Source organism: Astyanax mexicanus, chromosome 13, assembly GCF_023375975.1.
Source record: "Astyanax mexicanus isolate ESR-SI-001 chromosome 13, AstMex3_surface, whole genome shotgun sequence".
Lineage (NCBI taxonomy): Eukaryota > Metazoa > Chordata > Actinopteri > Characiformes > Acestrorhamphidae > Astyanax > Astyanax mexicanus.
The window spans coordinates 4927477-4943645 of record NC_064420.1 but is presented as its reverse complement, the minus strand read 5'-3'; the positions used below and the strand labels follow the sequence as shown (position 1 = coordinate 4943645).

At 40.2% G+C, this 16169-nt stretch overlaps 1 protein-coding gene across 1 annotated transcript in view; it reads left to right on the top strand.

The window, feature by feature from the left end:
- plxna2 (plexin A2) overlaps window positions 1–16169 on the top strand; it is a 410426-nt gene that overhangs the window by 354256 nt on the left and 40001 nt on the right. The window contains exons 23-25 of the mRNA XM_049486476.1: window positions 11192–11258; window positions 14793–14939; window positions 15804–15963. Coding sequence (XP_049342433.1) covers window positions 11192–11258; window positions 14793–14939; window positions 15804–15963 — 374 coding nt within the window. The remainder of the gene's footprint in view (window positions 1–11191; window positions 11259–14792; window positions 14940–15803; window positions 15964–16169) is intronic.

The following is a 16169-nucleotide window of genomic DNA, read 5'->3' as shown; positions in this document are numbered from 1 at the left end:
TATCGAACTTAACAACATTTCCTTGAAATTAGAACAAAGGACTTTAAAAAGGATTTTTTTTTTTTTGTATGTGTGTGTGCGAGAAAATATGTATGTCAGAGCTGCCCTCAAGGCAGTTGCTTGCAAATGAGACATCTTGAGGAATTGTGCCCAATGTCAACAGAGTGAGTAATTTATCTTCCTCAATTGACCCACTTGCATTTAATCATAACATAATTTAGCAAATAATGAGGATGCAGACTCGTCCTTTTAGCGCTTTCCTCTGGCTCGCCTGAAGCGCGCTGAGCTTCATATTTAACCTTTTCAGCAGAATTTTTGTCCATATTTGATAACGTAAAATGCACGGGCCACAGGCCTGGACCATACTGGAGCTAAGTCTGCATCAGTAATTAAGTAAGAAAGTAACTTAAATAGAATAGATCCTGTTAGTATTAGTATTATTAATATGCATTTTTCACATACCGCCATACCACTAGAGGCGCTACAGCAGACCGCCATGAAGAGCAGCACCACCAAAGAAGCAGATACAGCTAATGCTAGCTAACGCTATACAGCTAGCATAACAAGCTAATACACTGGAGTAATGGTAGCTCAGCTCTGTGAAGTCAAAGGCCCTGAGAAATGAGAACAGCACTTTATCTGAAGAGCTCCTACTGCTGTTCCCTTACTGTATGAGTGTTATTTTTTTTATCTAAAGTAAAATAGAAAAGCAACAGCAAACATAATGAAGCCAACAAAATGATTCACTCAGAAAAGAGACCGATGGAATTTAGCGATCAATCCACAGCTTGTAAAAAAAGTGATTTCTTTATATATTTTGTGGGAACTGTCAGAATCTTGAAAAATACTGGGATTTACATTTTTGTCATACCACACAGCAGTACTTTATCGTAACCACAGTGTTTAAAGTGTCATTTGATGACCTCAAGGCATGAGAACAGCACTTTGTCTGAGGAGCTCCTGCTGCTGTTCCTTACGATGTTTTTATCAAAAGTAAAATAGAAAAACAACAGCAAACAGCAGTTATTCACTTAGAAAAGCGACAAATGGAATTGAACAATCGATCCACAACTTGGAAAGTAGTGATTTCTTATATTTTGTGGGATAAAGTAAACCCACTAGTAATCAAAGCCTTCATTTTATATATTACGTATGTATGTACACCTAACTGATGTCCTCAAGGCAGCATTGCTGGACATTATTGCCAAGCCGGCAGCACTGCGGAGAGTTCACTTCCTCTTGCCTGGAGAGAAATGAGAAGAACAGCACTTTATCTGAGGAGCTCCTGCTGCTGTTCCTCAATGTATGAGTGTTTTTATTGAAAGTAAAATAGAAAAACAACAGCAAACAGCAATCATTCGCTCAGAAAATAGACAAATGGAAATGTGTAATTGATCTGCATGACTTAAGCTAATGTTTACACACACACACACACACACACACACCCCACACACTAAAGAAATCCAAATAATTAAAGTTACAAGTGGGATTTTCCCTCAGTCTCTTTTCCAAGTTTAGTCATTCTCAATTCCCACCTAATATCAAAAGCCCATTTCACACCAGAAGCAGTAAACACGGAAGCAATGCCACAAGCAATACACCCCTATATTAATCCACGCATTTCTTCACACCGGACATCTACACCACGTAGCACTGCTGCAGTATCCTGCTCTAGAAGCGCAATATAACACATTAGGGGTCTATTTTAGATGTCACGCATGTCACATTATACAGAAACAGTGCAAAGTGCTGTATTTGTGGAGTTATATATGCAGAATTCCTTGCAATCAACAACTACGCTGGTACTTAATATAAATATGTGTTTGTGACTCACAACAATAAGCTATTTAGCACATAATAATGTAAACCCATGAGAATGAGATCTGTTAACAGCTGAGTTAAAAAGCTGGGCTCAAATTTAGTCTACATGAAGTTTACTTTACACAATAAACAAACAATATAAATGTAAGACAAATATGTATGTATATATATATATATATATATATATATATATATATATATATATATATATATAAATTAATTAATTAAAGATCGCAAATCACAACATAATTAACTAAATAGTTGTTTCTTTTTTTTTTTTTGCCATAAAACTGTTTCAACTCCATTAGGATTTTTTTTTAACTCTTATTATATTATAACACAAATGCAATAAAAATAATAATAACGAGCAAACTGTGGCACAAATATGACCTTAGCAATAATCTTAAGCCTCCATTTGGGACACCATAGCAACAGTTAAGAAACCACCCCGTAGCACCACAGCAACCACCTAGAAAACACATTATAAGGGCCTCGATAAGCTATATCATTGCATATGGAGACCTGGGATACCATAGCAACCACTTAACAACACTGTAGTAACCACATGTAATACCATAGGAACCATCTGGAGTATACCACAGCATCCACTTCTTAATTAATCCAAATGCCAACTACACCCAAGTTTAACATTAGCTTTCTTTACAACTAAAATTGTTTGTGTTTTCTGTAGCTCTAAACAGCTTATAATGCATTTCTTTCTTATTTTTTCTTTTCTTTATGGTTGGCTTTAACTTTTTTTTTAGAAACAAAAATTACCCAAAATGCTGTTCGAAGCTACGCTGACTCATTACTAAGAAATAATGGGGAAAAAAAGGTCATGTCACCTGCAGCCTTTCCTGAGAGGGGGTGCTTTACCTGGCAGGGATGCTGAATTCAGCAACGTAGTAGTGCCAAAATCTGCACCCCCGCCATGCGCCCCCTCTCGGCAGCGCATACGCACCGTCCTCTTGATAAAAGCACTCTAACTTTGCTTAGAAATACGTTTAGAAAAGGGGGTGCTTTTACTGGCAGAGGTGCTGAATTCGGCAATATAGTAATGCCGAAATCTGCACCCCCGCCATGAAAAGCACCCCCTCTCGGCAGCGCGTACGCAGTGCGTCTTCTTGATAAAAGCACTCTAACTTTGCTTAGAAATACGCTTAGAAAAGGGGGTGCAGAATTCGGCGGGGGTGCTGAATTCAGCAACGTAGTAGTGCCGAAATCTGCACCCCCGCCATGAAAAGCACCCTCTCAACAGCACGTACGCACCGTCCTCTTGATAAAAGCACTCTAACTTTGCTTAGAAATAAGTTTAGAAAAGGGGGTGCTGAATTCGGCGGGGGTGCTGAATTCGGCACAACAGCGGCATGCTTTATACGATTGCATCCAACCCATTTCATTCATTGTGCTTGTTTATGTACTGTGAAACTGTACATATATGGTTTCTGTAGCTCTATGAACAGCTTATAATGCATTTTTGTTTCTTATTTTATAATATATATATTTTCTTTATGGTTGTTTTCCATATATTTTATCAGTGATTCTCTCACTATGTGACATTTCGTCCTTTAGCTTCCCTCTGCGCAGCTTTAGCTTAGCTTAGCTAGACCTGATGCCCTGTAGAATTTTATCCAGAATTGATTTCTCTCTCACTCTCTCTCTCTTTCTGTCTCTTTCTCTCTCTCTCTCTCTTTCTTTCTCTCTCTCTCTCTCTCTCTCACTCTCTCTCTCTCTCTCTCTTTTGCCATCTCTCCCTCTCTCCGTCTTGAAATCTGAATCTGATGGGAATGGTGACTAAAAATGGAACAGCTCCACTGCTTCAGGCTCTTTCGCTCCTCATGTGGTGTGTGTTTGTTATTTGTGTGCATGCATGTGTGTGTGTGTGTGTGTGTGTGTGTGTGCAGAGTGTGTGCACAAGTGTGTGTGTGTGTGTGTGTGTGTGTGTTTTGCGTGTTATAATGAGATTTTTCAGCCATCCAGAGCAGCTCAGAATGGGCTATTAGTGGGAAACATTGTTCTGAATATCACCCCCGTCACGGAGGCATTCCTTTACCCCCATTAACACACACACACACACACACACACACACACACCACACACACACACACACACACACAGGCACATGCATTCCCCTATCGATGTGTAATTGGCTAATGAAACCCTGATGTTCATTATTAATATTCAATTAAAAGACTGAGGGAGGGGAGAGAGAGAGAGACAGAGAGACATTAGAAAAGAGAGAGAGAGAAGAAAGGACAGAGTTAAAGAGGGAGGAAAAGAGAGAGTGAGAGAGAATGCTTGGTGAGAATGCGGTGAAGCTCGTTTAGCTGTGCAAATAGATCCATCAAATACACTCTCCTTCATTTCTCCTCTCACCGGGAGAAGAGAGAGTGTGTGTGTGTGTGTGTGTGTGTGTACTCTCTGTTGTGTTTTCTGTTAAAAAAAATTAGGAACCGTTATATAAAAGTATAGTTGATATATACAGCTCTGTAAAAAAATAAGAGACAACTTAAAAAGATGAGTTTATTTGATTTTACCAAATTAAAAACCTCTGGAATATAACAAAGAGGAAGCAAGCTGAACTGATAAAATTTTTGCACCAGGAGTAAAGCAGCATAAAGTTATCCAAAAGCAGTGTGTAAGACTGGTGGAGGAGAACATGATGCTAAGATGCATGAAAACCAGGGTTATTCCACCAAATATTGATTTCTGAACTCTTAATGAATCTAAACTTTACCTCTTGCTGGATCTTGGCATCTGTGACCAAGACAGCAAGTCTTTGTGATGTATCAAGAGCCACGGTATCCATGGGGGGTAATGTCAGCATACCACCAAGAAGGACCAACCACATCCAACAGGATTAACTGTGGACGCTGTAAGAGGAAACTGTCTGAAAGGGAGAGATGTTCGGGTGCTAACCCGGATTGTATCCAAAAAACAACCTCTGTATAGGGACATATATGTCATATATTGCATTTCCTATTGTGGTAGAAGCATTCCAGTTAAAAATTCTACGACTTGGAACTTAGAAACTTGGAAATTCTGACATCCGAGCTCATAAGGAGCGCAGAATTACATATTGCATGGCATTACTGTTGTGTTGCAGAGCCCCCCATCATACTTCCTGTTAACCAACCAGGTTTCTGCAGCCCTGCCAGAACCTACAGTACAATATCTACAGTACAGCAGAATTGGAACAGTAATACGGCCATTATTAAATATCAGAGTGCAGGCAATACTTGCACAAAAACCCAGCATATTACAGTCAGGTGCAAGCTTTTATAGCTTTATGAAGATGTGTGTGTGTGTGTGTGTGTGTGTGTGTGTGTGTGCGCACAAACCTGCAGCTGTCAATCAAGTGGCAGCCTGTGATTACAGGAATAATAATGATAAAGGCACAAGAACCTCCATCTGCCTCAGCCTGATGCAACTGACATCAAACATGCTGTCGCTGAGCTAGAAGTGTGTGTGTGTGTGTGTGTGTGTGTGTGTGTGTGTGTGTGTCTATTACTGTCCTGAACACACACAGACACTTTAAAGTGTCTCATACACACACACACACACACACACACACACACACAAACTGTATCCCTACCTTGACTGCACAGCAAAAAAAAAAAAAAAAAAAACATACAGAATCTAGTATATGTTCTATATGTTACACACACACGCATATACAGTATGCACCTCTGCACATACACACACACACACACACACACACACAGATATTGGTTTCGCTACCATTGTGAGGACCGTCCATATACTACCCCTACTTCAATGTAGTGACGATCACCAACATGTCCTCACAAATGACCATTTTTTACATACTACTATGCTTGTCCTCACAAAGGTATCAAAACATGCATACACCAACTCTGTAGTCCTTCCCCCGATTCCACAGAAAATGTGCACCTGTGTACATACACACATACATGTTATTCTCAATGACCCAAAGTAAATCATTTAATTCTTTTAGATTTTTAAATTCAAAGTGGTGAAAATCAACCAAATGGTCCTCAGAAATGAGCAGACACGACATACTACTACGCTTGTGAGGTCCTCACAAAGGTACAAAAATATACACACACACACAAACACACACGCACAGTATAGTCTTTCCCTGACTGCCCAGGAGAAAACATACACACCCCAGTGTGTATGTATATATGTTCTATATGTTACGCACATATTGTGCATACAGTCGCTGTCCAATAAAAAGCACTTATCTCCAATCAGCAACTTTACAGGAGAGAGAAAAAACCTTGCAAACTTTCAATGGAAGTCAATATAAAAAGAGTTTAATTCAGGTCATTTTGAAGTGTTTCTATTGGTCCGTTCATCAAGAAATTTTGGCACAGTGTAAGAGACAGATTGTCTGTTCAAATTATGTAGTAAACTAAAAATCATTTAGTTTTTTTTTTTTTTATAGGACAGCGACGATATGCACATACTCTTTGTTTGGTTATCCTTATAAGGACTGTTCATCCTAACATAAATAACATAAATCATTTCAGACATTTCTGATCAATACGATTTTCTAACTAAAATCTAAGTTTAAAAAAAAAAAATCCACCAAAATGTCCTCGCAAATGATAGATTTTGAAACCGGTCCTCACAAAGGTACTAAAACATGCGCGCACACTCACACACACACATGTCTATCTGATCAGCACAAAGATGTGGTTTTCAGAGAGATATGAAAAAAAGAAATAACTGAGGTGCTTTCACCATCCACCTCCAGGTTACATCACTGCCTCTCTCTCTCTTCCTCTCTCTCTCTCTCTCTTTCTCTCTCTCTCTCACCTCTCTCCGAGATCAGGGAGCAAAAGTTCTCTTTTTTTAGACTTGGCAGCTCAGAATACGTTTACAGGAGGAAGAGTTGAGTTGAGTCAGATGGGGATGTTTGATATTTTTATAGCAATAGTGAGGTTTGACAGCCTCGCTTCATCACTCATTCTGTTCAATCAGCTCGCAGCCTTTTTCCAGACTCCGCATCACCCTGTGATAAAGACACCACATCATATACCGGAGCATTAAGCCCTATTATGTGTCGAGATCAGCGTGGCCTTTTTGGCGTATCTGTGTGAATAAAATGCTTGTTTTATGGCGCGGATTTGAATAATAGTGTGGGATTTGGAGATTAGGAAGAAGCATGGGGTATGATTGTTGGAGTAGGGGTTTAGTAGGGGGCTTAGGACTCATCTCCATTTATTAGATGATGTGAATGTAAATGATTCTCACGCTTTGCACAATTTCGACGGCTCCGTTCTGATACAGCAGCTCACAGACGCAGCCTTGTGCTGATCCACATCACTCTAAAATTGATAAAGGGATAAAGCGTCATCTACTGTACCCACCCGGAGAGAGAGTAAAACCAATTGTGCTCTCTCAGGACTCTCAGGCAGCTGATGGCAAGATGCATGAACAGGATTCGAACCAGCGATCTCCCTAAAACAGTGGTAGCACCTTAGTCTGCTGGACCAGCCAGTTGGAGCCCATGTTACACTAGAAGTTAATGCTGCTAATGGTGATACCATTTGGTGTTTCTATATCGGTATCACTTTAAAATAAGACTACCTCTATAAATGGTTTATAAATGGTTTACAATTAGTTTAATAATGGTTACTAATTAGGCTGTAAATGCCTTAAAAATCATTAATAATCAGTTATAACACATACGTAGAAATGTACGTAGACCTGTTGTTTGCCAAATAGTGAACCCACAGCCATCTATATTGTTGGCATTTCTACGTAAGTGTTATAACTGATTGTTAATGATTTTTTAAGGGATTCCCATGAGCCGCGTGCACAGACCCTAGGCTACACAGCTGATTTACACAGCGTCTCTCCCGCTGTGAACACTACATGGAGAAGTTAAGCTGCGCTGCCATGGAGAACAAAACTCAATTTTTTTTTATTCCATTTGTTTTGTTTTTTTTTCCCCAACATTTTATTTTTTACTCAGTAACGGGGAGTTTCCCAATGTAGTGAAGTAGATTACTTGTGTCAAAAATAGTAATTGAGTAAAAGTAAAATGACCTATTTTAAAAACTACTTTAAAAATGACAAATGACTCATAAAATCTACTCAATTACAGTAATGTGAGTAAATGTAATTAGTTACTTTTCACCTCTGCATATGTTTGAATGCCCGTACATGCACAAATGTGCTCATGTACACATGTACCCACACTACTCACACACTCTCACTTCTGCTGACTGTCATTTTTGGTGGTAATCATAGTTATTTTCATGGGCATAAAGAGAGTCATTTTCCCTGTACGCTGTTGAGTAAATTGGCATTGAGCTGCATTACCGGGCCCACCGTAGATGTGAGACTGTGTTAGAGTGTGTGTGTGTGTGTGTGTGTGTGTTTCGCCAGCCAACAAATGCATTTGTTGTCTACAACACACCTACCTTGTTTGGTCCAGACCTTTAGACTTTTCAGTTTGAGGGATTGATGATATGCACCTACAATTATATCACGATATTTCAGGATATTTATGCTGTAATGTTGCTCTTTATTTTTTAAAACAAAACACTGATTTATATTATATTGTATATTATAAGATATTGAAAAAAATATATATGATTTTCACTGGTCCTTTTTAAATATTGATCCTAGTGATCCTAGTGATCCTACCATCATCCTGGCCCTAGTCCTAAACTAATCTGGGTTCATCGGCCACATAAAAGCACGTTTTACTCTAGATAGTTTTAAAATATCGTCCAATGATCTAATAATCCCCCTGAGACAATTATTCCAGGTGACCCTACCTCAAAAAAAAAATGACAATGTAAAAAACATCATACAAAAACACAATTTTTTTTCCCCTGAAAAATCTTACAGCACCTCATGTACCCCTCTGCTGACAACTTTTATGGAAATGAGGATTTCATTTTCCAGCAGGATTTGGCACACTGCCCACCCTGCCAAAAGTATCAATTAGTCTTATATAATATTCTAATTTCCTAATGGTTTTTTAGTGTCTTTAAGCAGTGGGGCAAAAAGGGGGCATGCGACACATAGGGGCGCTGCACTAGAGGGGGCGCCAAATGAAAGTCCCCAAAGAAATATCTTCTCCGGAGAAAAGGCCAATCAGCTTGCTGGTTTGAAAGTAATGACAGGGAGCTGATCTCCCACATCCCACCCCCCCCTCCCCCCACCCCAACCCCCCACCCCTCACCGCTGACGATTTTAAAACGTATCTCCACCAACACCCAACCACGCCCCCCCTCCTTGACGATTTTAAAACGTGTCTCCGCACCCCCCCCCCCCCCCCCGATGATTTTAGAATGTATCTCACCCACCCCCCACCCCCCCACTGACAATTTTAAAACGTATCTCAAACCAACCCCTGCTCCCCCCTTGACGATTTTAAAACGTATCTCAACCCTGATGATTTTAAAACTCCCCCCGGGGGGCTCAGATACTATGTTTGCATACACCCCAAAAAGTATGTAGCTGTGCCCCTGTCTGTAAGCCGTAATCATGAACAATAAAAGAAAAAAAACGCTTAAAATAGATCAAATAAAGTTTTTTTTTTATTACGTTTTTTTAATTACGAGATGCACTATTATGCAATGTAACAAACACACAAACTTAAGTCCTGAGGTTTTTTTTTTTTATGTGTAAAAAAGTCTATAGAAACGGTACATTAATGGACAGCATGCCTATAGAAGCGTCTGCATTTCATGTAGAACTAAATGAAGGAAGGCTGTGCAAGTTTAGTGAGAGGTAGTGTGTGTGCATGTGTGTGTGTGTGTGTGTGTGTGTGTGTGTGTGTGTGTGTGATATAGAGGGAGGAGGAGGAGGAGCAGGAGGAGGAAAGGTATTGGTATTCCACAGGCGTTCCGATCCGATGGCGAAAGAGAGAGAGAGAGAGAGAGAGAGAGAGAGTAACCCTTTCATGTATTTTTCATGCTCGTTAACTACTCCTGTCTGGATGCTGTTTGTTCTCTCTCTCTCTCTCTCTCTTTTTCTCTTTTTTTCTATCTCTTCTCTTACTCTCTCTCTTATTTTTACCTGTTCTTTTTTTCTCCACCCCCCCCCCTTCCCCCCTCTTTAGCTCATCTCTCTTCTCAGATAGTCTTCATGTCCTCCAGAGAATAGAATAACATGTAAATCTGTTTGTGAGTGTGTTTAATACCAGTTCACGTGTGGGTTTCCTCTGTGTGTGTGTGTACACGCGTGTGTGTGTGTGCGAGCATGTGTGTGTGTGTACACGCGTGTGTGTGTGTGTGTGTGTGTGCATGCGTGATGCCCTTCGTGCTGCTTCAAAGGCAGGCCAACATGAAAGTGTCTGTGGTCCAGACGGAGTGAGAAAAATACGGAAATGGTCAAAGAGAGAGACGGAAGGATGGAGTAAAGAAGAGAGAGAGAAAGAGTAAAAGAGAAAGAGAGAGATAGAGAGAGAGAGCACTGCCTCTTTTACACACCTGCCTTCTATTCTAGCATCTTCTCTCTTTCACCTGTTTGCTTCCCAACTACCTCCCTTTCTGGTTTAAGAAGATTAATTACATTAATATATATGAATTAATATTATATTTAAAACCCTTTATGAACTCCCATTCTTAATCCGTAGGGTTTAGTATGATATTGGCCCACATGTATAACTCAAAACTGTATAAAGTTATAATATATAGCTTCAACTCTTTTTTTAGAAGGTATTTAGACAAGGTTTTAACTCCTAAATAAAAACACACCATACCATAATCCCCCCTCCACCAAACTTTACACTTTAAAAAATTGACACTGCACCTTACAGTATAATCTGGTCTACCAGTCAGGTATTAAGGAGTAGTAAAACCACTCAGTTTCATTGAAGTTTCTCCAGCAATAAGGCTGGGTGCAGCAGCATTAGCATTAGCCGCTAACCACAGCGCTAGCTTATTTGCCATTCACAAGTGAATATATCGGACTGTAGTCTGCGTGATAGCACCCTGGCTAAACAGAATACTCAGGGTCACTCACTCAGTGTACTGGCGTCTACTAGCGCTAAGCGCTGCTAACCACAGCTAGCGCTGCCGTGAATTGCAATGTCAGAATAAATCAATGTGTTGTATCCAAGTGCTGTTTTGTGCTGGATAAAAATATTCTTTTTTTTCTCTTTTTAAGCATAGTATAAGTGCATATGAACATTGAACTGGAACCCCTGTTTTAGATCTATCTATCTATCTATCTATCTATCTATCTATCTATCTATCTATCTATCTATCTATCTATCTATCTATCTATCTATCTATCTATCTATCTATCTATCTATCTATCTATCTATCTATCTATCTATCTATCCATCCATCCATCCATCCATCCATCCATCCATCCATCCAGGGCTAACGTATGTGTGTGTTTGTGTTGTGTGTTTCAGGACCGAGTCTGTGGCTGAGAAGATGCTCACCAATTGGTTCGCCTTCCTCCTTCACAAGTTCCTCAAGGTAATTTTATTAAAGCATTAGTAAAGCAGCATTCTATTATTCTATATATTGTGTGTGGAAACAGAATAGAATAGAATTAATATTCTATTCTGTTTCCACACACAATATATCCATAGGTTTGAAGAAACCGTCCTAAAATCAAGAGTAAAAATGAAGAATTGCTTTACAGTATATGTTGAGACATTGCTGTAAGGACAGTGGTCACAGGTCGCTGTGTTTAAGAACTCCAGCAGCACTGCCGTATCTGATCCGCATGTGAAACACCTGTCATAATTTTAGTGTGGGAGGTTTCATGGCTAAATTGGAGCAGCCTGGTGGCCAATCTTCATTAATTGCACATTACACCAGTAAGAGCAGTAAGAGTGTGAAGGTTCAATTAGCAGGGTAAGAGCACAGTTTTACTGCTCAAAATATTGCAATGCACACTATAACATTATGGGTGACATTATGTGTGAGTTCAAAAGAGGACAAATTGTTGGTGCACGTCTTGCTGGCGCATCTGTGACCAAGACAGCAAGTCTTTGTGATCAAGTATCAAGAGCAACGGTATCCAGGATAATGTCAGCATTAACCACCAAGAAGGACCAGCCACATCCAGCAGGATTAACTGTGGATGCAAGAGGTCTAAAACCAGGTGTTTCAGCTTCATTGTCCATAAGTTGCTGTATAAACCTGACTATTCTGAATATTTATGCATAGTTTCTGCATTTGACTCTTGCTGCTTTTAAACTGGTGTTAGATAATGCTGCTCTCCTCTTACTGATGTGGATCAATGTGCATGTGTAAGTAAGATCCTGAGCCCAGGAGTGGATGTACTGGAGATGTAATCAAATTGGCCTGGGCCTGGCCTAGTCCCTCTAGTCTGCCAGCCAGGAAGATACACGGCCAGAAATACTAATACTAAGCCTTTAACGCCAAGTTTTAGCCCCCCAAAAAAGACATCGCTCTAATTTACGAAACTGGCGTATGAGCCTAAATGGGCAGTTAATGGGCAGTTTTTTTATGTATGCAATTTTTGCGTTTGTAATTGTAATCTATGCAGAATTTATGGCAGTGTAGTTATCATACATTAATTTAAAGATAATTAGAATCTGGAAACTTACTATACTATACATTTGTGTAGTAGTCTAGTTTTGGGTGGATAATCACGAAAAAATGACACGAAAGTCCAACAAGGAACATTCTCTGCTTCTTAAAAGCCGGCAGTGGTGCTTCAAAAGCGTATTTTGTGGAGACTTCTTGTAACAATGGCAGCAATCACAGCGGCTAGATGCGGGAACATGTGCTCAAAGAATATGTTCCAGCGCAATAACACTCTCTATCACTTTTCTACTCTCAGATCTCATCCGGAGTACACCAAGTGCCTCCCGCTGCATCGACTTTCAGTCCTGTGACGTTCCAAAAAAAATCAGCTTTTTTTTCCAGCTGGAGTAGAATTGTGCCCATGTAGAGTGTTTTGGAGGGTAAAAAAAAAAAAAAACTTTTAAGATCCTTTTAGACCCTGCCTCTCTGCCTCTCATAAGCAAAGTGCAATCAGTACTCGTCCTCTTCACAATCTGTGTGATTGGCTACAGCTTTAGTAAACCGAGCCCTAATTTCAGATGCACTGGGAGAGCATCTGAGGCCATGCTACAGCTAAAGCACTGTTGTCCTCACAAGCTGGGCTTCCATCCAAAAAAAAGTTATGCTGAAATACAAATTTTCAGAATAAAACAAATACAAAATAAGCCACCCAGACAACGTCCACGCAACATCTGGAGGCGTAGACGTGCCAAAAAGTTTTGGGAGAACTGGCATTTTTGGATGAGTACAGAGTACAGAGAGTACAGGATAGTATATATAGGTAGTGTAGGTAGTAAAGGGTAGTATAGCATAGCATAGAGTAGTATAGAGTGTATAGGCTATTATAGAGTGGTATAGGGTAGTATATGTGAGTAAAGGGTAGTATAGGGAGTATAGTGGAGTATGGGGGACTATAGGGTAATATAGGTAGTATATGGTATTAGGTATAGGTAGTAAAGGGAAGTATATAGTTTATGATAGCATAGGGTAGTATGGGGAGTGTCTGATATTATAGAGTGTTATAGGGTAGTATAGGGGAGTAAAGGGTAGTATACGGTAGTATAGTGGAGTATGGGGGACTATAGGGTAATATAGGTTGTATATGGTATTGTAGGTAGTAAAGAGTAGTATAGGTAGTTTAGGATAGCGTAGAGTAGTATGGAGCGTATAGGGTATTATAGAGTGTTATATTTTAGTATAGGGGAGTACAGAGTGGTATAGTGTAGTATAGGGGAGTAAATGGTAGTATAGGGAGTATAGAGGAGTATGGGGGACTATAGGAGAATATAGGTAGTATATAGTGGTATAGGGTAGTATTTGATAGTATAGGGGAGTAAAGGGTAGTATAGGGAGTATAGAGGAGTATGGGGGGCTATAAGGTAATATAGGTAGTATATAGTGGTATAGGGTAGTATAGGATAGTATAGGGGAGTAAAGGGTAGTATAGGGAGTATAGAGGAGTATGGGGGGCTATAAGGTAATATAGGTAGTATATAGTGGTATAGGGTAGTATAGGATAGTATAGGGGAGTAAAGGGTAGTATAGGGAGTATAGAGGAGTATGGGGGCTATAAGGTAATATAGGTAGTATATAGTGGTATAGGGTAGTATAGGATAGTATAGGGGAGTAAAGGGTAGTATAGGGAGTATAGAGAAGTATGGGGGGCTATAAGGTAATATAGGTAGTATATAGTGGTATAGGGTAGTATAGGATAGTATAGGGGAGTAAAGTGTAGTATAGGGAGTATAGAGAGTATAGGAAATGAAAGGATAATATAGGTAGTATATGGTAGTGTAGGTAGTAAAGGGTAGTATAGGTAGTTTAGGATAGCGTAGAGTAGTATGGAGCGTATAGGATATTATAGAGTGTTATAGAGTAGTATAGGGGAGTATAGACTGGTATAGGGTAGTAAAGGGTAGTATAGGGAATATAGAGAATTATGGGGGACTATAGGGTTATATAGATAGTGCATAGTGGTATAGGGTAGTATAGGATAGTATAGGGGAGTAAAGGGTAGTATATATTATATTATATTGCTTTACATATTCCCATTGTACTATCACTTGATGCATTATCATTGATTCGCCAGAAAGATCTTTTTTTAGCATTTTAGCTTTAGCAACATTATGACATTTACGCGTTTTTCTAATGTAATTTTTTTTTCTTCAGTTTTTAACTTCACAGAAAGCTTAGAAAGGGATGGTTCATGGAAATTCTGCTGCAGACTAAATATATATTTGTTTTTTTTTAGTTTTTTTTTTTTTGATGCCATATCTTACAATAGCCTCAAGTGCATCCCTGTTCACACTGTGTACACACAGCCTACAACAGTGTGTGTATTTGTGTGTATGAGTTGTTTTTTTTTTGGCTTTCTGAAGCAAAAATGGTGTCTTTTTTAATTTTCCGCTGATGCATAGTCTTTCTCACTTCCTCTCTCTTTCTCTCTCTCTCTCTCTCTCCCTCTTGTTGTAGGAGTGTGCCGGGGAGCCTCTGTTCATGCTCTATTGTGCTATAAAGCAGCAGATGGAGAAAGGGCCTATTGATGCCATCACAGGAGAAGCGCGCTACTCCCTCAGCGAAGACAAGCTCATCCGACAGCAGATTGAGTACAAGACGCTGGTTGGTACCATTAACACCTGCTGGCACACACACACACAATGAAACTGAAACACCTGTCATCATTTTAGTGTGGGTTTAGGTTTCATGGCTAAATTGGAGCAGCCTGGTGGCCAATCTTCATTAATTGCACATTGCACCAGTAAGAGCTGTAAGAGTGTGAAGGTTCAATTAGCAGGGTAAGAGCACAGTTTTACTGCTTAAAATATTGCAATGCACACTATAACATTATGGGTGACGTACCAGAGTTCAAAAGAGGAAAAATTGTTGGTGCACGTCTTGCTGCTGGAGCATCTGTGACCAAGACAGCAAGTCTTTGTGATGCATCAAGAGCCACGGTATCCAGGGTAATGTCAGCATACCACCAAGAAGGACCAGCCACATCCAACAGGATTAACTGTGGACGCTGTAAGAGGAAGCTGTCTGAAAGGGATGTATCCAAAAAAAAAAAAAAAAAAACACGGCTGTCAATCGGGACAATAAATTATTGCGGTCTAAAACCAGGTGTTTCAGTTTCATTGTCTAAATCCTGTAGATGCATGCAAGGTGTTTTAGAGTGGCCAGATGCACTGTATGCACGTGTGCGTGTGCCATAAAAACATATGTGTAATGCTCTGCTGTATTGGTGTGTTTGGGCTGAGGCAGCCTGACGGAGGGCTGGCGGCGCTCATTAGGCACTAATACCCTGCTGAAGCTGAAATTGGTCTCCTGCAGTGGGTGTGAAATTAGATTTTTGGAGCCAGCAAATGGCCTTTCCACGAACCCGACGCTCTCCCAACCTGAACGGGAAGCGCCAGAGCACTCCTAGCATGGCTTAGTCTTCATCCATATCAGCCTCATCATTCTACTTCCTCTTCTTCCTCTCAGATTTTGAACTGTGTGAATCCGGATAACGAGAACAGCCCTGAGATCGCGGTGAAGGTGCTGAACTGCGACACGATCACGCAGGTAAAGGAGAAGATACTGGACGCCGTCTACAAGAACATGCCGTACTCGCAGAGGCCCAGAGCAGTGGACATGGACCTGGGTAAGTGCACTGAATACACCCACAACAGTAAGGACTGACCGGGAGATCGCTGGTTCGAAACCTGTTTATGTAGCTTGCCTTCAGCTGCCGGGAGCCCTGAGAGAGAGCACAATTGGCTTTGCTTTCTCTCTGGTGGGTACAGTAGATGGTGCTCTCTCCCCACATCAGTCTAAAGGGTGATGTCGATCAGCACAAGACGTCTGTGA